General features: G+C 33.9%; 1 protein-coding gene across 4 annotated transcripts in view; it reads right to left on the reverse strand.

Annotated features, from left to right (window-relative positions):
* The window catches only part of FRMD3 (FERM domain containing 3), a 306,895-nt gene that overhangs the window by 77,013 nt on the left and 202,100 nt on the right, over nucleotides 1-27,782 (reverse strand). For 2 of the 4 annotated variants that reach the window (XM_074280138.1, XM_074280140.1), the window contains one exon: nucleotides 8,260-8,357. The exons of the other annotated variants lie outside the window; for them this stretch is intronic. In XM_074280138.1, coding sequence (XP_074136239.1) covers nucleotides 8,260-8,357 — 98 coding nt within the window. The remainder of the gene's footprint in view (nucleotides 1-8,259; nucleotides 8,358-27,782) is intronic. 4 annotated transcript variants of the gene reach the window in all.

Here is a 27,782-nt window from a genome sequence, read left to right on the forward strand (position 1 = left end):
AATGCATATTGATAGATGAGCCACATGAACAAAAGCGCTTTGGGGTCCTCAAAATTTTTTAAAACTGTAAGGAAGATTCAAGACCAAAAATTTGAACTGCTGGCCTAAAGCACTGGATTGCTAAATTATTTATACAGAGTCACACATATTATATATGTCAGAAGCAAGACTAAAACCTAAGTTTTCCTAGATTCAAAGTTGGCCACTTCTTCCTCCATGGTACCAAGAAACTCTTATTATTAGGCCCCAGCAGGAACAAAAAATTTAGGTAAGACACAGGATCTGTCTTTAGTAGTGTATCTATATTATAGAAAAGTAAGGTATAGCTATAAAGTAAAATACTACATAGCAAGGACATCTAGAATTTGCAAAACATGGTGCTGCATGTGTTCAAGGGGAAAAGTCATTATTGATCATGGAGATCTGGAAAAGATCCATGGAGGAAATAGCCTCCAAATCAAACTTTGAAAGGTGAATGGGAACTCACTAGATAAAGACTAGGGGGAAAATAGACAGATATACAAAGGTGAGAGAAATTAGGACATATTCAAGAGAAGGAGAAATAATCAAGTTGGACAAAAAGACAGAGAAGGGGATGGATGGAGGGAGGGAGGGAAAAAGGGAGAGAAAGAAAGAGGAAGAGAGAGAAGCAGAGAGAGAGAGAGAGAGAGAGAGAGAGAGAGAGAGAGAGAGAGAGAGAGAGAGAAGCAGGGGGAGAGAGGAAGAGGAAGAGAGGGAGAGAAAGAAGGAGAAAGGGATACAGAGACGAGTCAGAGAGAGAGACAGAGGGGGGAAAGGGAAAAGACAGACAGACAGACAGAGAGTTGGTGGAGAGGAGTAATTCCCTGAATATTAGCCAAATATGAAACCAAGATGAAGTCAAGGCTAGACTGGCCTAATTTCGTAATTTTAATGCAAATTATCTCTTCTACACATCTCTGTGAATGAGCATCCTCCCAAAAACAGTATAATGCCAAACTGTTATCTTTCATCCTGTTAGAAAAGACAAATGAATGGAGAAAGAGCGATCATTTAACTGGAGCTTATGATTTATTTAAAATAAATATTTTATTTATGTCTTTATATTTGCCTTTAAAGGGAAGAGTAAAAAAGCATCATTTCACTCTTGTCCTGCTTTTTGTGACTCCATCTCTATTTTCTTGACAAAGATATGGAAGGGGTTTGCCATTCCTTTTCTACCTCATTTTATATATAAGGAAATTAAGGCAAATAGGATGAAGTGACTTGCCCAGGTTCACACAACTATTAAGTGTCTGAAGCCAGATTTGAATTTATGAAGATAAATACTTCTTAGAACAGGAAAACTCAGCTATTTGCCGCATAATAATAGGTAGAACTATGCAAAATTTAAATGGACTGTCTTAGGAAGTAGTGAGTCCCCTCCCTCAAAGTCTTCCAACAAAAGCTGGATGTCCACATATCAAAGTGATTCTTGCTCTTGTACAGTTTGCATCAGATATTCTCTAATGTCCTTTTCCATTCTTAGACACTCTGTGATACTGAAGCAGGAGGGAACTGTTTCCTTTACTAAAGTTAAGGTCCCTTTAAGAAACTGTATTTCCTATTCATCTGTGATCCCTTTCAGAGTCTCAGCCCCTGCTGGAGAAGGCATATTCCTCCAGATAAGTTATCTTTCCGGGCTGCCAGAGCCTTTGATTCAATTAGAAATCCTGGTCAAAAAGCACAACTTTGAAGTGTTATTAATTCCAATAGGAGATCCGGGCTGAAAACTGATAAGAATCTAAGCCTGGGAAACATGGCTCCTGAAGTCCCCACCTAATCTGATTAGACAGCCCCCACAAGATACCCAGTGTAACAGCTTCCCTCAACTAAGGTGATCTAGCTTGCTTAGCTGCCAGGATCCTTCTGCCCACTGAGAAAGCATTCTCAGTGCCAAAACTCCATTTCCCACTAGAAACTGATTTCTATTCAACAATAAACTTTCATTTTGCAACTAATAATTCTGGAATAAGTGAATTCTTTTACCCCTAAACCTGCAGCCGATTTAAAGGGGATATTTAACAATTCTTATTGCCACTAACCTCTTGACCACCAGGAATTGAGACCATTCAAAATCACATCAAGATGACCCTTTTCTAGATATGAACATCAGCCTTCTTTAAGAAAGAAGTATGATTCCAGTGTTAGCATCATGCTAATTGCTCTGCTCACTGTGAACAGAAACCTCAACAGAACTTTGCACAAGTCTTTCCTCCTCCTTTTGATGAGGAAAATAAGAAAATGATTTTTACAAAGGAAGGAAGTGGGCCCACCAGACTGTTTTGAGAGTTGTTTTTGTTTTTTGTTTTTTGTTTTCCTTTGCAATGACAAATTTCATCGTGACAGGAAGTATTTCATTTACTGCAATTGCTCATTTTATTCAGCATTTTCAGGCAGTAAAACTAAGGATAATTTCCACAGTCTGTTATTCACTCAGTAAGTGTGAACTGAGGCAATTCAGCTCATTACACTTAAAGATTCACCTTTTCTTCTTAAAAAAGAAAAAAAGCAAACTAAGTAATATTTTTTCTCATACTTTTAAAGCACTTAGGCTGCTTTCTAAGATAGTGTACTGTGTTAACAAGAAAGGGATATTATTTGAATTTGTAAATGATCCCCAAAGCTACTAGAGAAGCAACTAAACAAAATATAATTTTATTTATTAACTGTTTAATTTCTTAGGATCATGAATGCTAGACTTGGGAGGGCCTCAGAAGCCATCTTGCCCAACACTCTCATTTTAGAGATGAGAAAACAAGATCCAGGAAGTAAATATTAGAGGTAAAACTAGAACAAGGTTCTCTTATTCAGGAACTAGTTCTCTGATTCTAATAGATTTGGGATGGAAAATGACATCACATCTAGAAAGAGAACTATGGGGACTGAATGTGGATTTAAGCATATTATTTTCATCTTTTTTGTTGTTGCTTGTGGGGTTTTTTCCTTTCTCATGGTCTTATCTCCTTTTAATGTAATTTTTCTTGTACAACATGATAAATATGGAAATATATTTAAAAGAATGGCATATATTTAACCTATATCAGATTACTCGCTTTTTTGGAGTAGGGGATAAGAGAAGGAAGGAGAAAAATTTGAAACACAAAGTTTTACAAAAATGAATTTTGAAAATTATCTTTACATGTATTTGGAAAAATAAAATAATATTAAAAAAAAAAAAGAATTAATGTCCTGTCCACAAAGTCACATGGCCTTTTGTTATGCCACAGTTTCCCTGAATTGCTCTGCCTCAATGCCAACCCCCCCCCCTCCCTGACCATTAGAACTGATATAAATTAGGCCTGGGAGCCCTGACCATTACATTCCATAGAGCCATAAATTTCAGATAAGTGATTTAGAGATAGGTAAGAATATCTCTTATTTCAGACATCCTGGCTCCTAGGTCTCCTAAGTTATCAGAATTTGTGGTCCTTACCCCAAACCTGTCAGAATTGAATTTATGGTCTATTCTTGAAAGTTCCAGCTCACCAGTGTTCTCCATCTTCTGCCTTTGTTTCCCTTATCACTGAAGTCCTATAAAAATCCCTGGAATCTCACATTCAATGCTGGATTCTTTGAGACGCAAGTCCAGTCCAGCCAATTAACTTATTAAACTCTCTATTTTCTATCTTGCCTCAATTTCTATGCCATTACACTTTTTATCTGAAAGGGGCAACAGAATTATAGAATTTTACAATTAAATAAAACCTTTGCAATCACCAAGTCCATGCTTATCTCTGTTTTCTCATAGAAGCTAATAGAAGGGTTGATATTCAGTAAAATTGACACCAAGGATAAAAAGGAATATCTCCCTTCTAGATATATAAAATATATAAATTTCAAATATAAAAGTTTGCTATTAGAAGACTTATTTTGGCTTGTCCTTAATATAATGGTAACAATATCCAATAAATAAATAAATTATGAAATCATTATCAGTTGATTTGGAATTTGGATTCTCAATTATTCATTTTTATTTTTCTGACATAATTAGACCTTAATTAGAGTGAATGTAGAGATTTGTTTATTTATTTTAAATATTTCTGCAATTTGGCATGATATAGGGCCATACAACTCATAAGTGTCTGAAGCAGGAGAGAGACCCAGGCCTTTATAATTCCAAGTCCAAGTAATTCCACTACTCTACATTAATCTGGATAGCCTTAGGGAAATTCCTCATGCCATTTAATGCTCCCAAACTTCTCCTTAAAACAAAGGCCCATATTTTAAGTTTTATAAACATATTTAAACAATGTTCTCTCTGTAACAATGCATCAGCAAAGCATGGCAAAGCTGAGTCTGGAAAATTCAAGTAGCTTTAATAATGTATCTTCAGTGAAATACCTCTATAAGTTATATCATCTCTGTAAGATCTCTGCCTCTAAATACTTCAATTCAAGGGCTGATAGAAGTTGATCTCTTATTTTTCACAATGAAAATACATCCCCATCAGTTTAACACAGCACATTTTATTAGTACTTTACACCAGGATATCTTAACTAATCCTGAAACCTCAGACAAAATCTGATACTGATTCTTTGATTGCTGCTAGGAGAGGGAAAAAAGGAGAAAAAACCTCAGGCTTCCTTTCAGAGCAAGCTACTATTTTACATGGCTGAGATTTCTCCTGAAAGAATGGGATATGTCACTGTGATAGTGATACACTTGAAAAGAATACCTAAGCTATTCTCTTAAAGGGGGAATAATTATTGCATCTTTCTTCTTTTTGTTCTTGTTGTTTGTCCTTCTTTCTAAAGAAGACCAAGACATCAGGGAAGTGATGCTAAGTGAATTAGTTTTAAGTGAAGGAGGGCTGTGCAAAGTCATCAGTCTTACTTTCTCCTGCAGAGGCATCGGGGTCCAGTAACAAGATATAGATCAGAACAACTGGTGCTTATTTCTTGGAAAAGTCAATACAAGTACAAGGCACTACATGCAGATTGGGCTTTGACTGACACAAAATTAGTTAATCCATGAGACAGTCTCTCCTATTTTAGAATTCCTGGATACACACACACACACACACACACACACACACACACACACACACTGTCCTCCCCAGACTGACCCTGTAGCTATCTCTTCAATTGGACTCCAGGGAACAAAGAAATGTAAGTCCCTTAACTTAGGCACAGGAAACATCACCATAGCAATAGATCATCACTATCCCCTGGAGACTGGCTTCTCTCAAACCTCCTCCTTCTTTACAAAAAATCATTTAACGGGAAACGTTGAGATGTCATTTTCTCTAAGTAACCAGATGCTTGTTCGTTCGTAAGCAGAAAACTCAATGAACTAAGCATGACTATATTTCATCAAGAAAAAAAATTCTTCTGTCCACATTCAAAGAAAGAACTATGGAGTCTGAATGCAGATTGAATCATTCTGTTTTCACTTTTTTGTTTTTTCTTGTATTTTCCCTTTTGTTCTGTTTATTCTTTCACAGCATGAAAAATATGTAAATGATTAATATGATTGTACATAGCTTTATAACCTTATCAGATCACTTGCTGACTTGAGGAGGAAAGTAAGGGACAGAGAAATTTTAAAATTCAAAATCTTATAAAAGTGAATGTTGGGGGCAGCTAGGGGGCGCAGTGGATAGAGCATCCACCCTGGAGTCAGGAGGACCTGAGTTCAAATCCAGCCTCAGACACTTAACACTTCCTGGCTGTGTGACCCTGGGCAAGTTACTTAACCTCAATTGCTTCAGGAAAAAAAGTGAACGTTGAAAACTATCTTTACATGTCATTGGAAAAAACAAAATACTATTAAGTAAAGTTAAAAAGAAAAAGGAAATGGTTCATTAGGTGTTATCTTATTTTATAAGCCTTCTGCCTCCACCCTTGGATATCCCCTAATGAACTCTTGTGAAAGCCACAGAATGGGGATCCATGTACTCAGATCAAAATACATTGAAAAATAAAGATTCACTTAATGTTGACTGACTAACTTTTCACATCAAAGGGCTTTAGGTTCTTATCCATATGAAAGAAGAGACATCCTCATTCTACTAGGGAATTCTTGAGATAACAGGGCAGTTTGACTAGAGTAAGAGGCTATTTATTCACCTAACTTGAAGATGAAGTTCTTCCCTGCCTTATAGTCAGAACTCACATTATTTTAAAAGGACTCATTTTTTAAAAATAGCACCGGTCGGTTCGCAGGTTTCATGGTACAGATTGGTATTCAAGAGTCAAGCCTCTATGCCACAGTCCGGAATTTGATCCTAACTAAAACTCAGAAATTTTTAAAGGAACAATAAAAACACAAGGTGATTTTAAAAATAATAATACATCTTTCTCCCTCCTTCCTCCAATTTAACTGGCAGGCGGAGCTGTCAATCAAGACCAAATCCGCTACCAACCACTTTGATTGGTTGTTATACTAACCAAACTGAACTAGGACAATCCTGACTGAGCCCACTATTTGTCAGAGTTGACAGCCTCAGGTTGCCTGTCACAAAGATCACTTATATTGCATATATCCCCTCCACTAACTCAACCTAAGAAGGATCCAGGCAGAAGTCTGAGGCTGCAAAGCATATGCTTCTTGTTGTTTATCCTTCATGCTCAAAGAGAACGTAGTCAGAGATGGCAGTACATGCAAGGGGATTGGATTGAAGTGAGCTGTGCAGAATCACCAGCCTTGCAGTCCCCTTGGAGTCCTCAGGGTCTGGTGATAGAGATCAGGATGACTAGAGATAGCCCTGGATGCAGGGGGAACCTTGGCCTTTTTCAGTTAAGATCTGACTCATTCAGTGATTAAGGATAGATTTAAAAAAATAAATAAATAAAAGGCAAAGAATGGTCTCTTTTACCTAGTAAATTTTTTAAAATCAATTTGGAAGAGGAAGACTGAGGGTTTCTGGCTGAAACAATTGAAACAAAACAAACAAAAAAGGAAGGAAGAGAGGAGGCAAGGAAGGAAGAGAGGAAAGAAGGAGGGAGAGAAGAAGGGAGAAGAGATACCCATCTATTGAGAAATGGCCAAACAAGTTATGGCATATGGTTATGAGGGAATGCTACTGAATGGGACTGATTGGATGAAGTTTTCTCAGTTTATGAGACTAGACCTAAGTTACATGATCCCTATACCAGAGCAGGAAGATGAGGTCATGGACCTCAGGTTTCAGGAAATTACATGATCTCTGGTCTCTAAAAGTCAGACCCAAGCCAGTGACAGGAAGTGATGTGACCCACAGGAAGTGACCTGACCCACGGGTAACAGACAACATTGGTGACCATTGGTCAAGGATGGTTATGTCCTTTGAGTCCATTCAATGAAAAGTCCTGGGTCTTTTCCTATTTAATTAGGTGTTCTTCTACTGCTGGTCAGTTGGAGCACATGGCAGGAGCTGCGATGCTTCCTGTGTGTCTGGGCTTCTCCCTGCAGGGACTAAATAAATGCTTTCTATTTGCACTTGAAGATGTCTCTGATTGGTTAATTTGGAAAAGGGGTCTAGCACCCGTCCCACACACTACTGATGAGCCCAGTGATCCTAGAAAAACAGAGAGAAACTTGAATGAAATAATGAAAATGAAAAAAGCAGAACCAAGAAAACAGCGTATATGGTAACAGATATATTTGTTAAGGATGATTTTGAGCAAATAAGTCATTTCGATTATTATAAATACTCAAAGAAAGAAGCCAACTTCATCCAGAGAAAGAATTTATAGGGTAATTGTGTGTGTGTGTGTGACCATCTTTGAAGTGAGAGAGAGAAAAGAGAAAAAGGGGGAAAAAGGAAGGAAGGAAATTTACATGATAACTTGAGGATTTTAAAGTATGTTTGTACATAGTGAATTTGTGAGTTTATGTGCAATTATCTTTTTTATTGAACTATATTATGGAAATGCTTGTTTTATTCCATAAATTTAAAAATAAATAAGTAAATTTTAAATTTTAAAAGAAGAGGTAACTAGAGAAGAACATTCTGCAGGTTGGTCCCCTTGTTCTCAAAAGGAACAAAGCCTTCAGGTTTTTCAGGTAGAGTTATAGACCTGACCTACTATTAAAACCATGGATTATACTGCATTTCAGAATTCTCATGAATAACTAAAGAGGTATAGGGAGACAGCTGAATGAATCCTGGAAAAAGCCCTTCAGCCCTTTTGCTCTTTTCCTAATTTACAATAAATGTGGGGAAGGAGGGCCAGGTAAGGGAGCATGTGGTTTTTTTGTTTGTTTGTTTTTGTTTTTTTGGGTTTTTTAAATTATACTATGGATCATCCACCTTACCTTGAACAATACAAGCCCCCAGGTAGGCAGCATCTGTAAAGGAGCACAGCAGACGACCATGGAAAATGTCTCTTTTAATTTGCAAATATAAAAGGTACCTGCAAAACAAAAGGGGGGGAAATTGCATGTTTTTCATTTACTTGTCATACGAGGGTTGTACCAATTTTCTGAATGGTCATTTAAGTTACATTGAGCCCTAATCACAAGAATTCTCAAGGACTTTTGGAATGGGAAACACTTACTAGTTTGTGGTCAAGCAGATCTGTTGAATTCCCAAAGCTGATAGTAAGTACTCTGCCTTTTCAAAATCTCCTGAGAACAGTGAACGAAGAAGGATGCTGTCCAGCCAGCCAAGAGTTAATTAGGAAAGCTCCAAACAAGCCCTGGAAGCTCCATTCATTCAGCTGAATTTATATACAACAAATGGATGAGGAACACTTAGAGCTGTCTATAAGACCAGATGAAACTATGACCCACTTACACTTTAGTCCTTCAAATAGAAATAAAAGCCGGGGAAAAATACTTTCTGAGATCAAGCACCATCTTATTCATCTTAATGAATGCTATTCCCTGTCCTTTCCACAGTAAAAGCTCTCTTGATCACATAATCCTGTTTTATCAGCTACCATTAACAACATGCTTTTAGGCCGCTAAATTCACTTAGTGAATGGTCTCTTTGTGGCTGAAAGAGTTAATCATCTTGCTAACAAATCCAAACTTATAACCAGAGCATGGCCAAACAATAGGAAAATCTGGCTTAACACGCCATTTGATTTGAGCCTCTGGGAGCATGTATTTCAATACCAAAATCTCTAGTGGTTACAATGGTCAAGTTGTGCCTCTGGAGAATGTTTCAACTCCTGAGGAATTGTATAAATCTTAGCATCCACACAAAACAGCATGGCACCCTAAAGCAACAGACCTGGCTTCAAAATTGTAGCAGCCTTCATTAGACATCAAATATGGTAAAATATGAACAACTCATTATTGTATGACTATACAACTCTTAAAACTAATGAAGGACCTAAGAGGGAATTATATAGATCCATATCAGGGCTAGCTAAAACATAACATTGGGGTCACTAGTCACAACATCATAGGAAACATTACAGGAATGGATAATCTGATAGGAGCAAGCTGAAAATTTTCCAAAATATCTCCTACTCACACTACATCTGAAATATAAATGCTTTCAGAAGAAAAAAGCAGCAGAGCATTTCCTAAGAAATAATCTCAAGTATGGGTCACATAGTTTACATCCTGCAAGTAAAAAAGGGAAAGGGAAACTTTTCTGCATTCCAAGGCACAGCAAAATTAATAAAAGGATTAAAAAAAGAAATTTCAAGGCACAAATTGCTCCAGAGCATTACCTTGCTAGAAGACCACAACCATAGATGATCCCACTATCCTTAGAAGTAGATGGGAAGGTCAGTGAGATTTGTCTATACTTCTCTCATATTTTCTGAATTGTTTATGGGTCCTGGGTTTATCCACATTATCAATGTGCCAAAAAGAACTGTTCTTTCCCAATGCCATTCCTACAATCCCATCTCTGAAGCAATGGATCTTTGTCATTCAACTTTCCTTTCTCCAAAACATAGGAATCACACAATTTTCTGCATTTATAACATAACCAGTTTTTGTGTTATATATATATATATATATATATATATATATATATATATATATATATATATATATAAAAGTTGTTCTACTAAGTTCTTTTCAATTTACAGAGTCTACTGTGGAGTTTTCATTTACAATTTTATCTTTGAAAAACAAAAGAACTAATATCCCTCTGTTTCTGATTAGACAGAAAGTTTGATTCTTTCACAAATATAAGGCTCAGGTTTTCTCTACATAACATGAGCTGTGTTTCCACTGAACTTTGGGTCCTAACATAACTTGAAATAGAACTGACTTTATTTGTTAATCAATAGTATTAAAATAACTGTTTCTTCTCCAGAAACCAAGGACTTGAAAAAACTCACTTGTCTAGCCTCCATCCTCCCTATAAGATGATATTTAACTTGCCATGGGAGGAATGAAGTAATCTATTATTGAATGACATTAGCAATTATTAATTAAACATGCTATTCTAAATTTCTTCAAAGGAGGAGATTTTATAGTTCTCACATAGAATACATTGTTCCACATTATTACTAGTTGCTTTCAGGATCTTATTTTTAAGTTGTTTAGAACCAGAAAAACATGTCCCCCATATAAACCATACTAATGCTATCTACAATCTAACCATAATATATTGTAAATATTTCAACAGGAAAATGCATTAAGGATTTCATCTATTACATCTCCTTACCACCTTTTGAGTAAGATAAGGTCCCCATTACCCCATTAGGCAATAAGAAAGCTCCTCCCAGAGACAGAAAAATAGATTACTGAGAGGTAGGGAATGGAGAAGAGGAAGGTAGGCTGTGGAATTTGAGGGACTGGGGAGAGAGAGTAGGAAAAAAGATATTCCAGTTAATTAAAGGATAAATTATTATTGGAGAGTAAGGAGGAAGACCTGATCCTCCTCAGATCCTCCTACCAATATAAATTGCTAGGGTCCACATAGGTCACAAATCATAAATCTAAAACTGAAAGGGACTTAGAAAACATCTAATCCAATGTCCAAAATATCCCCATTTTGCAGCTAATAAAACTGAGACATAGAGAGGTAAAGGTTAAATCATAAGTGTTAGGTAAGAATCTGAAATTTTAACACAAGATTGCTGGCACCAAATCCAATACCTTTTCTACTGTACCACTCTTCTGCTTCCTTGAGCTATTATTTCCTATCTCTCCCACCATTTTTCTTTTTAAATTTTCTTCTCCAGGAATTGGCCCACCTCTTATTTTCAACCAAGATTTCTCTCCTTCTGTGGTCTACAGAAGAACAGAATATATAATGCTGTTTCCAAATCAAGCACATAATTTGATTGCAAGAGTTTTTATTTTGGGAAAGTTGCTTGGCAAAGTGGATAGAGGTGCTAAGTGTGGAATCAAGAAGACCTGAGTTCAAATTCAGCCTTAAACAATGATTAGCTGTGTGACCTGGTCAAGTCACTCAACCTGTTTGTCTCAGTTTCCTCATCTGTAAAATGAGCTGGAGAAGGAAATGGCAAATCACTCCAGTATCTTTACCAAGAAATCCCCAAATGGGGTCATGAAGAATTGGGCATAACTGAAACAACTAAACAAAACAAAAAAATAAATAATAATAGAATAGCCCCAACACACCAAACCCAACTTTTCTTTTCTCAAGTAAGGAGTACACAGGTAAAAATGGTATATCTTTGGGGACATAACATAGTAAAGTTACAATTCAGTTAAATCTCAAAGCAAAATCCTGTCTTGGAGCCTAGGATGAGCATTTTGTCAAAGGATCTTGGGAGATGTGGAGGAGAAGGCAGAGGCAGAAGGGGTTTGGAAGAGGAGTAAAATTTATCTTTACCTTTCCATTTTGAGGAAGTACCAAAAATCAGCCATATTCACTACTTCACTCCTCTCAGTACTCTGCTCCTAACTCTCTTCCTTCTGTCTCTTTTCCTTTGCTGTCTTCCCCCCTAAGAATGTAAGCTTCTCAAGGGCAGGAACTGTCTTTTTTCTTGCTTGCATTTCTATTCCCAACACTTAGTTAAAAAAGGAAAGAAAATACCAAGAAGCAGTAATTGTGAGAGAAAGGAAGTTAGCCCTTTGTTGATACTTAGGACAAACCCATCTTAACTTCAGCATATAACTTGGAGACTTACTATATTTAATCTCTAAGCTAAATAGGAATTAATGAACAAAATACATGTTCTAGCTTTGAACAGATGTACTTTGTTTTCAATAAGCTTGTTTTAAGAAAATAAATATTTGCTAAAAAGAAATTAAAGGATGATCATTATTCATTTATTTAAAAAAAGAATGTCTATGTATTTCCTTTTTATTGGAAAGATGGGAAACAAAGGTGTAGAATGTTGCTTATTACAAGGGAAGATTTGCTGGGTATGAAATGGAAAAGAGGCATATTCAGAATGTAATGGGAGGGAAAAGCATCAATAAAAAAAGAAAAATAATCTTTCCCTTTAAGAAATTCCAAATAGATAAAATGATTTCATTTATAAAATTAAATCTGTACCAAGCTGTGTTAAAAAAAAAAAACAGAACAGAAAACTATGGGCCCAGTGGATCTTAAGAGGTAGTCTATTATTATTTACCTGCCATCTGGATGAGGGTGATCAGAATATAATTGATTATATCATTTCCATTTGTCATTCTAACTCAGTAGTTCCTTCTGCCTCTGAGAACTCAAGAAGTATTGTATTTGCTGAATTGACTCTTTTAGAAGTTACTAAACTAAAGGTATGAGGACAAGACAATAATTAAATGCATGGAATTCTTACCTATATGAGCTATTATTAATCATTCAGGCTGATATTTATTTTCAAATTGTGTTTTTTAAATGAAGTGATATACAAGGGCACTTTTATATCCAATGAGTATACATCAATGGATATTCCCCCAGGCTGCCATTAGGGATAAGTAGCTAGGTAACACAGTAGTCAGAATTCTGGACCTACAGTTGAGAAGGACCTGAATCTCACCTAAAACACCTGCTACCTGTGTGACCCTGGGCAAGTAATTTAACTGGTTTCCTCATCTGTAAAATATGGATAATAATAGCACTTCTCAGAACTGTTGTGAGGATAAAATGAAGTAATATTTATAAGGCTGCTTTGCAAATTTTAAAGCACTACACACGCACACACACACACACACACACACACACACACACACACTATTGTTGGATTGGGGGTTTTTTTTTGGTTGCGATAGGTTAAGTTGTACTTTCTCAAGATCATTGGTCAGTTCCTTTTGGTGCAATACCTTTTAGCTGATTTTTCTTCAAATGAAGTATATTTTTCTGACTTAAATAGGTTTTTGTAAAGAGAAGACAGCATATAAAACTCCTTCTCTAACTGGCAAGATTTTGATCTAGCTCACAGGGATATTGCAGGGTAACAACCACAGTTGACATATATTTAGTGCCTATTATGTATAAAAGCACTGTACTATTTAATGCATATACATATATGCATTTGGAGATTAGGGACAATTCCATTTGATTAATATCTCTTAGGACTTAGGACAGTGTCCAGCACATAGTCAGGCTTATTGATAAAATAAAGAATAGGAAGGCAAAACATGACACAGTTCTCTTCCCCTTAAGGCAGCTATGTGGCACAATGAATGGAGCTCTAAGCCTGAGTCAGGAAGACTTGAGTTCAAATCTAGATTCAGACACTTATTAGTTGTGTGATTCCAGGTAAGTCATTTCACCTTTGTTTACCTCAATTTCCCCATCTGGAAAATGGGGATCATAATCACACCTACTTCCCAGTGTTGTTGTAAGGACCAGATGAGGTAACAAGTGTAAAAACTAACTTTGCACAATGTCTGGCAGAGAGTTGGCACTATGGAAATTTTGTCTATTATTATTATCATCATTATTATTACTATTCTGTAGCTAATGGTTTATACATTTAGCTGATGCTACTTAGAATTAGAGGCTAAGCAGGAGGAATACAGAGAGGCTTGGAGAGACTTACATCAACTGATGCTGAGTGAAATGAATCGAACCAGAAGATCGCTGTACACTTCAATGTTGTATGAGGATGTATTCTGATGGAAGTGGATATCTTCAACATAAAGAAGATCCAACTCACTTCCAGTTGATCAATGATGGACAGAAACAACTACACACAGAGAAGGAACACTGGGAAATGAATGTAAAGTGTTAGCACTACTGTCTATCTACCCAGGTTACTTATACCTTTGGAATCTAATACTTAATGTGCAACAAGAAAATGGTATTTACACACATATATTGTATCTAGGTTATATTGTAGCACATGTAAAATGTATGGGATTGCCTGTCATCTAGGGGAGGGAGTAGAGAGAGGGAGGGGATAATTTGGAAAAATGAATACAAGGGATAATGTTTTTTAAAAAATTACTCATGCATATATACTGTGAAAAAAATTATAAATAAATAAAATTTTAAAAAAAGAATTAGAGGCTAATTTTTATTGAATTTGAATCACTACTTCAAAAAATACTACTTGGAAATATCTGCTTTAGTTATAAACAATAACTCACATAGAAAAGAAAGATCTTTTTTACACACATATCCTATTACTGGTTGGGGAGACCTACACTCTTGATCCTTCCCCCAAGTAGAACAACTAGGGAATAAATATTTTCCTATCAAGAAGATAGAAGTTGATGAAGGTGTTTGCTAGAGTTTGTGACTACATTAAGGGAGAATATATAATAATAAGTTCCTGAGTTGTTCGTACGGTAAGCCAAGCCATTGTATCCGCAATAAATGGTGTCTACTCAGGGAAATGTCTCATTGCTTATGATGGACCTTTGCTATGTCTTGACCTGTCAAAGCATTAATCTCTTGGAAAAACTCATTTCCTAAGCTTCTTGGGACTAAAATAACACCAATAACTCTTGTAAGGTTATGTGCTTATATTCCTCTTATTGTCTTACTATTTATTTCTTTTTTTCCATTTACTATTTATTACTCAATTAAATGTTTTATTATTTTTGATGTTTCTTCTTACCTGGTTTATTATTATGGTCAATAGCTGACTACCCAGACTTGAATTAACTTCACCTGGTCCCCAGTTTTGAACTAGTAAATCAAAGATAGGTAAATCTCTATTAAAAAATCACCACAATAGACCACAGTCTATGTGGTCCAGAAGTCATCACAATTTAATCCAACTCTTTGTGGCCTATGGGCTACACACACAAATATATGGTAGTATGTAACACCAATACAAAAAGCAATAACACAAGAAAAGCAATGAAATTACTGAATAAAAGATAATATGAAGAAAATCATGTGAAATGCATGGTAAATTAATTCAAAATCAAGTCTATGTTTTCTCTCAGACATCTCTACTGTCATTGTTCAATTCTAAGAGAGAATCCTTTTTTTTAAATTTTTATTTTATTTTATAATTATAACATTTTTTGACAGTACATATGCATGGGTAATTTTTACAACATTATCCCTTGCACTTACTTCTATTCAGATTTTTTCCCTTCCTCCCCCAACCCCCTCCCCCAGATGGCAAGCAGTCTTATATATGTTAAATATATTACAGTATATTCTAGATACAATATATGTGTGTAGAACCGAATTTTTTGTTGCACAGGAAGAATTGGATTCAGAAGGTAAAAATAACAGTTTACATTCATTTCCCAGTGTCTAAGAGAGAATCCTAAGGATATGCAGTAATTTACACAAGAAAATCAAAGTTCTAGTATATGAAGATTTTTAAAGTCTCATTTCCTTATACTGATACATCATCTGCCCACCACTTTGAAAGTGATTAAAAAAAATTAATTAACTCACAGGACCTTGTTCAATGTTTGACTTTTCTGTAAGGTCTTCAGGTCTCTAAGCCCTCAACTTGATATTTGCTATATGCTCCCAAGAGAAGGTCTTGCAGGTTTAATTCAATTTTCACTGTGGAGATAGTTGTAGAAAGAAAGACCTTTAATCAATGATTATTTGTGGTTTGTATCAGCATTTTTTCCTTCATACAGGTAGAGTATTGGTAAAAGGAATTTGCTTATCAATTGGGGTGCAGAATTAGGCAAGTACTGGGGTGTCTATTAAGTGTTAGTTAAATTGACATTTTTCTTCAATCTTATGATTATACTAGAGGAGTTAAATGTTTTATATTAAGTCATTCCTGGAACATTTTAACAGTGTTTTCCACAATCAAAAGATGTATGGCCTGGTGGAAAGCATAATGCATTTTTGAGTTAGAGAAGAACTAGGTAAAAACACCATCTCTGCAACTTACTATCTCTGGGGTTTGGGGGTAAATTATCTCCCCTTTCTGGGCCCCAGTTTATCCAACTGCAGAATGAGGATATCAAAGCTGATGATCTCTATTATCTTCTAGCATCAAGTCCCCTCATCTATAAAGAGAACCTGCTGCTTCAGCTGGATGCAGTGATTCAAAAGAATTCTGGAAACAGAAATTGTTAACTCTTCTTATTATTCAGTCGCTTCAGTGAGTGCAATTCTTCCTGACAACTTTAGGATTCTCTTGGCAAAGATACTAAATTGGTTTATCACTTCCTTTTCCAGCTCATTTCACACATGAGGAAACTGAGGAAAATAGTATTGAGTAGCTTGCCCAGGGTCACAAGATAATAAGTGTCTGGGGCTGGATTTTAATTCATGAAGAGGAATCTTCCTGAGTCCAGAGCCACAACAATATCCACTGTGTCATCTATCTGTCCATAGGCACACTTTACCGATAAACAGAACAGGAAAAACAAATAAAGAAAATGGAGACATCACAGACCAATTTCTCTGGATAACCTAGCTACCAAAAATGGAATACATATAAGCCATTTTATATAGCCCATGTGAAGGCACAGAAATGAGAGAGAGAGAAATTCAGTTAAACTGGAACACAGTGTAAGTGAAGGGAAATAATGAGATTTAAGTTTGGAAAGGAAGGATAGCACAGATTACAACAGGACCTAAGGACCAAATAGAGGAATGTGTATTTTGTCCTAGAGCAAGGGAACAATATGAAAACAGAAACATTTCAAGTACTGCTCAATTGTTCCAATTTTTTTTCTCTCCAGAACCTAAGAAAATAGCAGTTGTAAAATTTTCAGTATAAATCATTTCATCTAATGAAGCACTCTCCCCATTAGCACAGTGTCTGGCACAGATTACATACTTAATAAAAACTTTACCAATCCATCTATCTCAAATATCTTATTACTAATACCTTTGTGACCTAATAATTACCTATTGGCCATTGATGCTATTCTGACCCCAGTGGGCCTTACACAGGACAGCATTTTAAGGATCATGAGGTCATGTAGCTCAATTTTCTCATTTTACAGATGAGGAAACTGAGGCACAGGCAATTTAAGTAATTTACCGTTTAATGTTAAGAAAACTATTCTGAGAATATGTTGAGAAAACTATTTCTTCCCCCAAAATCATTGTGATATATAATTACAAGAACTTGGAAAAAATTAAATATACTACCAAGAAGTCTAAATGAATGAACCAAACATACTAAACATGAATTACTTTGGGAAGTCTTTGATTTATAATTGTTATGCTCTTTGGGGCCTATTATGGACTAATTGGAAAGCTTAATTTATGTTAGAAAGTTATATATATATATATATATATATATATATATATATATATATATATATATATATTCAAAAAAGTTATCTTTAGGTCATGGATATAACCAAAAACAGACTCAATATCATATATACATCATCTGTAGTTAAGCTTCAACTTCAGCATAGAGCACCTTAAATATTCAGTATTCTGAACATCCAAAATCCAAAGTACTTAAGCCCCCAAAATAGACATCAACACAAGAATCAAGGTGACCTACGTTTAGAATATCCCATCTAACCATAGGAGAAGGCAGATCCTAATCCTGGCACAAAGGCCCATTTCAGGAAGTGTGGTTGGCGAGATGAAGAAACACTGGAAATAAGCTAAAACAGAGAATTATAATAGATTCAAAAAAATAGCTAAAAATCCAACCTAGAAAGAGCAAATAACTCCATAACAACTTCCAACAGAGACTCAATATGGAAAAAAAAGGATTTTCTACAAATACAAAATGAGTACCTAAAAGAAATAAAGCAAGATATTTTTTAAAAAATAAAATAAACACTGGAAGAAAATATTATAACAAGAATAAAAAGCTAACAAAAGTGGCAAATGTTACCCAAATAATAAAACTTCTGAAAATTGGAATGGATTAAAAAGAAATTAACTATCTCATGAGATAGCAAGACATAATAGAATAAAATTAAAGGATTGTATTTTTTAAGTGTCATATCAAAGGCAGCAACTGACCTGGAAAACAAATAATAGAGAATTCATTAAGAATTACTGAATTTCTTAAAACCATGATTTTTTAAAAGACTGAATACCATATTTCAAGAAATCATAAATGAATAATTCCTAGGTCTATCAAAACCAAATGTAAACTAGAAAGTGAAACTCGAAAGAATCTTCTTATTTTTTTCTTTAAAGAAAATCTAAAAGGAAAATATCTAGGATGATCACTGTAAAAATCCAGAACTTCCTCATCAAAGTAAAAATATTACAAGCAGCCAGAAAGAATAAATTCCAAGCACCAAAGAATTAAATTCAGTATTAAATGAGACTTGGCAGCATTTACTTTAAATGAGAAAAGATCTTGGAGTACAATATTCCAAAAGGCAAAAGAAATAAACTTGCAACCAAAAATGATATACCCTGAAAAGTTGAATATAATGCTATGGGGAGGGGAAAGGTGGTCTTTCATGGAATATAGGACCTTCAGATATTCTCAGTGAAAAGATCACAGCATTATAAGAACTCTAAAATGCAAGCACAGGTCTCAAGAAAAACTTAAGCAGATTCATTTGAGCAACTGAAAGGGGATATAAGATGATGAAGTGCTAATATTCTTATAATGGAAGAAAAACTAAGTAGCCTTTCAGAACTTAATGCCTTTTAAAGATACTGAAGGAGTTAAATAAGAAAAGTAGAGAACCTAAAGATGGATTGGCTTTGTTCTGGTTTTAAGAAGGGGAAGAAAAGGAAAATCAGGAATATATAAGGAAGATAACAGATATATAAAGGAGAAGGAAAAGAGATGAAATTATATTATTTTTCATAATAATATAGACAAAAAGAATATACAAAAATAGAGGAAAAGGTGAAGGAAGCAGGCACCAGATGAACCTTACTTTTTCTGAACTAGATAAGGGAGGGTTGAATATATTTATTTAAACACATGCACATATGTGAAAAGGACAAAAACACAGAAAATGTCTGAAAATTAAAGAGGCTCTATCAATTGGAGAATGACTGAATAAATTGTGGTATATTAATATAATGAAATATGATGGTACCATAAGAAATGAAAAAAGAAAATATCAGAGAATCCTGGGAAGTATGAACTGAAGCAGAGTAAAGAAAGCAGTACCAAGAGAACAAAATCTAAAACAACATTAAAAAGAAAAAACAAAAAACTTTGAAAGATTTAAAAACTCTGATCAAAGCAATAACCAGCCAATGTCTTTAGAGGCTTCATAATGAAGCATATTACCCACATTCTGACAGAAAGGTGAAAGATTCAAGGTATGAATGGAGATATACACTTTTTGGCATGACAGAATTGATTTCTTTTGTTTGGGAATGCTTTACAAGTTTATTTTTTCCTCCCTTTTTAACTAGAAAAGTTTGTTGAAATAAGGAGGGGAAGAGTAATATCACATGAAAATTATGAAAAATGAGAGACAGTAAAACATTTTAAGGAACATAGAAGAAAACAAGGAAGAACAGACAGCAAGATCATTTTGAATATAATGTGTTAAATTCATTATACAGTTTTAACAATAATAAGCAGTGTGGAAAAGGATTCATGGTTTTATACATATAAAAGCTTTCTTTTATGACATACTTTGTATGTTAGAGTGCTCATTTGGGGAGTTTTTAATTAAGTTCAGAATAAAAAAACTAAATTTAAATTTATTGTAGCTTTTTATTCACAAAACATATACATAGGTAATTTTTCAACACTGATCCTTGCAAAACTGTTCCAAATTTTTCCCTCTTTTCCCCCACCCCCTGCCCTAGATGGCAGGTAGTCCAATACATGTTAAATATGTTAAAATATATGTTAAATCCAATATATGTATACATATTTATATAGTTATCTTGCTGTACAAGAAAAATCATATCTAGAAATAAAGAAAAAAACCTGAAAAGGAAAACAATGAAAGCAAACATCAACAGAAAGTGTGAGAATGCTATGCTCTGGTCCACACTCAGTTCCCAGAGAACTCTCTCTGGGTGAAGATGGCTCTCTTCATTACTGGTCAAATTGGAACTGGTGTGAATCATCTCATTGTTGAAGAGAGCCACGTCCATCAGAACTGATCTTGTTGTTGCTGTGTACAATGATCTCCTGGTCCTGCTCATTTCACTCAGCATCAGTTCATGTAAGTCTCTCCAGGTCTCTCTGAAATCATCCTGCTGGTCATTTCTTACAGAACAATAATATTCCATAACATTCATATACCACAATTTATTCAGCCATTCTCCAATTGATGGGCATCCATTCAGTTTCCAGTTTCTGGCCACTACAAAGAGGGCTGCCACAAACATTCTTGCACATACAAGTCCCTTTCCCTTCTTTAAGATCTCTTTGGGAAATAAGCCCAGAAGTAACACTGCTGGATCAAAGAGTATGCACAGTTTGATAACTTTTTGAGCAAAGTTCCAAATTGTTCTCCAGAATGGTTGCATTCGTTCACAGTTCCACCAACAATGTATCAGGGTCCCAGTTTTCCCACATCCCCTCCAACATTTGTCATTATGTTTTCCTGTCATCAAGAAACAATTATATTGTTGAATATTTTTAATGTATTTCAACTTTTATGTTACAGTTAAACAATACAAATTTTAAGAATTCATCTGATCCAGAGTAATATATCTTTTACATTTTCTTACAGCACCACTTAGAGAAATATAGAAATTATATTGGGCATAAAAACCTCAAAATCAAATGCAGTAAGGCAGAAATAGTACATGCATTTTTTTCAGATAATGGTACAATAAAAATTACATGTAATAAAGAGCCAGGCAAAAATAGGCCAAAAATCAATTGAAAACTAAATAATCTAATCCAAGAATGAATGACACAATTGATAATTTCATCCAAGAGAATGACAATAGTAAGACAACATACCAAAATTTATGGGATGCAGTCAAAGTAATTCATAGGGGAAGTTCTATGTCTGTAGATGCTTACTTGCATAGACTAGAGAAAAAGAATATCAATGAAATAGGAATGAACTAAAAAAAGTTAGAAAAAGAACAAATTAAAAACCCCAATTAAATACCAAATTTCAAATTCTGAGAATAAAAGGAGAGATTAGTAAAATTGATAGTAAGAAAACTATTGAATTAATAAACAAAACTAAGAGTTGGTTTTATGAAAAAAACCAACAAAATAAATAAACCTTTAGTTAATTTGATTAGAAAAAAGAAAGAAGAAAATAAAATTATTAGTATCAAAAATGAAAAGGGTCAACTTTCCACCAATGAAGAGGAAATTAGAGCAATAATTAGGAGTTATTTGCCCAACTCTGCCAATAAATCTGATAATCTAAGTGAAATGAATGAATACTTACAAAAAATATTTTGCCCAGATTAATAGAGGAGGAAATAAATTACTTAAATAGTCCCATTTTAGAAAAAAAAAAGAAATTGAACAAGCTATTAATCAAATCCCTAAGAAAAAATCTCCAGGACCAGATGGATTTACATGTGAATTCTACCAAATATTTAAAGAATAATTAATTCCAATATTACGCAAACAATTTGGGAAAATGGGAAAAGGAGTCTGACCAAATTCCTTTTATGAGACAGTTATACTGCTGATACTTAAACCAGGTAGGGTCAAAACAGAGAAAGAAAAGTATAAACAAATTTCCCTAATGAATATTGATGCAAAAATCTTAAGTAAAATATGAGCAAAAATATTACAGCAAATTTTCACCAGGATAATACACCATGACCAAGTAAGATGTAAACCAGGAATGCAGGGCTGTTTCAATATTAGGAAAACTATTAGCATAATTAACTCTATCAATAACTAAACTAATAGAAATTATATGATTATCTCAATATATTCAGAAAAAGCATTTGGCAAAATCCAACACCCATTCCTATTAAAAACACTAGAGAGTATTGGAATAAATGAAGTTTTCCTTAAAATGATCAGTAGCATCTATTTAAAACCATCAGCAAGCAGCACATGTAATAAGAATAAACCAGACCCATTCACATTAAGATCAGGGGTGAAACAAGGATGCCTATTATCACCATTACTATTCCCTATTGTATTAGAATTAGCAATTAGAGAAGAAAAAAATTAAAGGAATTAGAGTAGGTAATGGGGAAACTTAAATTATTACTCTTTGCTGATGACATGATGGTTTATTTAGAGAATTCTGGAGATTCAACTAAAAGGTGACTAGCAACAATTGTACAACTTTAGCAAAGTTGCAGGATACAAAACAAATCCACCTAAATCGTCAGCATTTTTACATATTACCAACAAAGTCCAGCAGCAAGAAATACAAAGAGAAATTCCACTTAAAATTACTGTAGATAATATAAAATATTTAAGCGTCTACCTGCCAAGAAAGTATCAGGAATTATATGAACACAATTACAAAACACTTTCCACACAAATAAAGTCAGATCTAATCAATTGGAAGAATATCAAGTACTCTTGGGTAGGCTGAGCTAATATAATAAAAATGACTATTCTACCTAAATTAATCTACTTATTCAGTGCCATACCAAACTCCTAAGAAATTATTTTACAGAGCTATAAAAAATAATAACAAAGTTTATCTAGAAGAACAAGAGGTTAAAAATTTCAAGGAAATTTAAAAACGCAAATGAAGATGGTCTAGTTGTACCAGATCTAAAACTATATTATAAAGCAGCAGTCATCAAAACCATTTGGCATGGTTAAGAAATAGAGTAGCCAATCAGTGGAATAGGTTAGGTTCACAAAACACAACAGTCAATGACTATAGTTCTCTAGTATCTGATAACTCAAAGCTTTGTCACTATTTGACAAAAATTGCTGGGAAACTGGAAATCAGTATAGCAGAAACTAGGCATTGACCCACACCTTTACCAAGATAGGTAAAAATAGGTTCATGATTTAGACATAAAAAGTGATACTATAAGCAAATTAGAAGAACAACGGATAGTCTACCTCTCAGATCAGTGGAAAAGGAAGGAATTTGGGGCCAAAAAAATTTGGTACAGAGCTATGATCTCATTGGTGGAGGGAGCTTGTAGTGAGGAAATTCATTCATTCAATATATATGGGCAACTTAGTCTTAGAAAGATGCCTTAAGCATGAAATTAAAAGATTTACCCAAGAAGACACAACTAGTATGTGTCAGAATCAGGTCTTTAACCCATGTCATCCTAACAGGAGTTAATTCTCCATCCATCATGCCAATCTGCTGTTAATTTGCATAATTAAACATTAAAGAAAAATTGAAAACTCAATGAAGAGTAAAAGCAACTTTAATTTGATACCTGGGATACAATCTATCTAGGCCCCTTCTTATTCTAGGTGACTCTTGTCCTTGTCTTCCTGTGAATTCTTGCACTCAACATAATAGGGGAGGAGGTATGTGGACAAAGGGAAGGGAATTCCCTCACCTTTATTGGCATTTATGAATCTGAGTGGAATATACAACTGTCTGTTGATTATCTTTCAGTTTCACCACATAGGATCATAGTTACCTGAGACATCATTAAACCCACACTCACACTTTACGGGTGAGCAATACAAGATCCTGAGATAGTGAGTACTCAGATCCTGACTCTAAATTCATCATTTTTTCCACTTTGGCACATCCCAAGCCTCTTTCTTCTCTTACATTATTTTTGATTGGTAGTATGTTACAGCCTATTCATGTCCAACAAGAACTTGCTCTCTTATCTTTTGGAGGATCCCCAACTTTATTTCTTCTAAGGCTGTGATATCCTATAACTGTGTTAGCCATAATAACATTACCAGAAGAATACTATTATTTAGACTTTTTGTTTCAGAAAAATACATACATATAGATACATAAATACATGGATAGATATAGATATATAGATATTGTGCAAGATGCCACATAATTTCTCAAAAGCAACCCAGCTGACTGTTCTCCTCTTCTTGTTTAATTCTGTGATTATGAGCTCATAGTATATCTGTTGTGTTTGTCTAAGATTTATGAACATATGAGCCAACTCCACCCATTCACTTGAATATCATAGTCTCAACAACACTCATTCTTTAGCTATTTGACTTTAACAGTATCTATTTAATTAGGCCAAACTCTTGAGTAATTATGAATTCATTTGGGATATTCAAAAATGTCCCAGGGATTGATGCAATCCAGATGATATTACATGCAAACAAGAGCGTATGGAAAACCTCTCCATCTTTAAAGAATTCTTAAATTTGAACACTACACTGGATATTCTCCAAGATGATGGTATATACCTTTGGGAAAGTGCAAAAGCACAAATCTCCTTGTTCTATATCTCCTTATATATTAAAAATGTCATTTATAGAAGTAAAAGTGAGAGAGCATATATTGCTTCTTGATTTGAAAATATTCATTATCACAATAATTTGATGAAACTTAGCACTTATTTCTTTTCATCAACTCAAACCTTTTAGGAGTTTCTCAACAATTCCTCTCCTCAATCCTCACATGGCCCCTGTGGAACAACATAATTATAGCATTTTCATTCACAAGTAAATTACCTTGGATGGACTAACCAAAATGTCAGTCATCCACAAAGTTCTGGGGAAGAATTGAGTAATAAAATGCAGAATGTTCTAATTCTAAAATGTTAAGCACACCTAATTGGCAGTTTTTCATTCTATTTAATAATCACATTCTACTCCTTAATCTCCTTTCTGGACAGATATAATTCTAATTCTAATGAGAAGCAAGATGTTTAGCATTCAGAAGAAGCACAATTTGATGCAGAATATTCTCTATTCCAAAACAATGCATCCTTCCTCTTTAGTCATAGATACGACTTAAGAATTTCATGGGCCCTTAAAGGTCTTCAACTACAATTTCCTTTTCTTACAAAGTAAGAGAGTGAGTACCAAACAGATTAAATTGCTTGCCCAAAGTCAAACAAATTGACCCTAAACACTGAAAATTTTCAAATGTGTTCTTCTAAGTCTCAAGAAGATAAAACCAACCCATATCACATGCATTAGAAAGTCAAAAATTATCTCCTGATGAATTAATATGTTTGAACACAAATAGAATTACCTTCTTTTTATCAATTTTGCAGTTAAAATCAATTTTATATTATTATTGATATTTCACATAATTTTCTTGATAAATAAGGATTGTCACACTGCTCTTGTAACACAAACTTTTACAATGATAACAATAAATTAACAATACATATATTGCTCATACGTGTTCTCTAAATACAACTCATGGATTCCTATATATTTCACATTGCACACTGAATTTTGGAACTTCTCATCTATTTATAAATGGATTTGGGGACAATATGTTCAATTTTATAATAAAAAAAATGGCAACAGGTGCAGTGGGTAAAAAACTAGCCTTGAAGTCAGGATAACTTCAGTTTAAGTCTTGTCTCTGATATCTACTAGCTATGGGACCAGGAGCAAATCAAAATTCTCAGTACCTACAAGTTCTAACACTATAAATTGCAGATCAAAAGTAGAACTGCATTGAAGGAAAGATTTTCCAAACTGAAAGCCCTTAGTAAAATCAGAACTCTTTTTTTTTTTACCTTAATAAAATCACTTATGTAAAGATTTAAATAATATTATTAAGATCTGTCATAAACAACTCTTTCATCATTAACATTGATTCTCTATCCAAAATATGTTTGTGTATTCTAATTAGTAGTAGAAAGGAAAATACAACACATACTTTTGATTTTAATAATTCTACAAAATTTAAAAGAAACAATAGTATAATAGGAGAATGTTCAGTAAGGAAACTAAAATTTTATGAAGATTATAGAAAAGGGAATAAAAAATGTAAAAAGTCTAGTCTTTTATTCATCAAAGCAAATAAGTCTTTTCCACTCTTTATAGTTATTTCTATCATCTTAAATCTGCTCCTTTTGATCATTTTCCTTAGTACTAAGAGATTTTAATGGTGTATTTATATTTATCCTTAATGATGATCCAAATGTACATAAATATTGTTAAATTGCCATGTTTATTTTTAAGTTTTCATTTAAATCTTTATAAAGTAGTAAATTGTTTTACAAATATGCAAAACTATATGCTTTCAATATTAACATTTCAAATCATAAGAATTTAACTTGTTTGTAGTTTCTACTTCTTTTTGAATTGTGACAGTTATACTGATTTGATTGATACACAGCACTTTTTCACCTGTAAAAAGGGACAAGATTCCCTTGATTCACAATATCGCCCAATATTTCATCTTCTCAACATACTTACTTCAGCAAAGAATAGTGAAGTGTTTTCCAGATTATATGCTACATGAAAAAGACTAACTAGTAGTTAGTTTCTATTAAATAGTATTGCTCTATCCAAACCCATCAATCTTTCATTTAATCACATTTCCATAAAAAATTAATATCATTAATATTCAAGAAAAATATTTAACAAAAGTAAAATATAACTGTTTTTATGGACTTATCTAATCTCTACAATCTACTACAATCATATAGTACTGGAGGGAAGAAACTAGATTACATAAATCTATACATCCCTTCAACGTACTATAGTTCTATTTATGTAATAGCATAGATTTAATATAAAACCTAAATATCTTCATTTCACAGATGAAAAAAAAATTCATGTCCAGAGAAACTAAGTGATTTGTACCGTCATAAAGGAAGGGAAAATGATATAACGGAAACCCTTAATTATAAATTCAGTGTTCTTTCCACTGTTTACATGCCCAATGTGTATATAGCCTTCTGAGTTCATATTAGTCAGATAAGTGATAGTCAGACATATAGTCTGTGATGTCATTTTGCTCCTTTTAGAATACGAAGCTCCACAACCAACCAACTTTCCACTGGAATTTGTTTTTTCCATAGTAATTATTCAATGAATTGTCAATGAATTAATCTTTTTATTATTATCAAAAAAAGATTAGTTTGCAGAAATGCAAATATCTCTCAAACATTAAGTTCATTATCTAGCCCTTTCTCTTCTCACCCCAAAAATACCTACTAGAATAATTATGAGCAAATGAATAAGCTAAGAGAAATGAAATATATGTTCATTTTTAAAAACCACCCCAAGCTCACTAATGTTATGCTTTACCAGATAAGATAGTCTTAAATAGTGGAAAATCAAAGAAAAGATATCTCCTAACAAATGGTAGAGACAGTAAAATGTATTAACTTTTTTGTTGCAATTACAAAAAAAAAAAAGATACATTAATTAAATGTCTACTGTAATTTTTTCAAAAACAACTGGGGTCAAATAAAAAATATGGATCTGAAATATTTTTCTTCTAGTTGGCTCACTCTTGTTGAACTTTAACAAATTGCCTTTCATGTCTATTAAAACACATAAATACATGCCACATACATACTATAATTTGAGAATACCATTGGAAAATGGTGTTGATTTAGGAGGTATTTAATACATGTATACATATGAGCATATAGTCACATACATATATCTTATATTATTTTAGTCTACTCAAACACATACATGTTATGTGTACATGTAGCAATGTGTATGTACTTTTAACAGGTTAAGTATACATTTATAGCGTTATGTGTTTAATGGACACACAAATTGTCCATTGTTCTCAAAAAGAACCAATGGTATCTAATGTCTTGACTGGCAGAGGAATGGGATTTA

The sequence above is a fragment of the Sminthopsis crassicaudata genome, chromosome 1 (genome assembly GCF_048593235.1).
Source record: "Sminthopsis crassicaudata isolate SCR6 chromosome 1, ASM4859323v1, whole genome shotgun sequence".
NCBI lineage: Eukaryota > Metazoa > Chordata > Mammalia > Dasyuromorphia > Dasyuridae > Sminthopsis > Sminthopsis crassicaudata.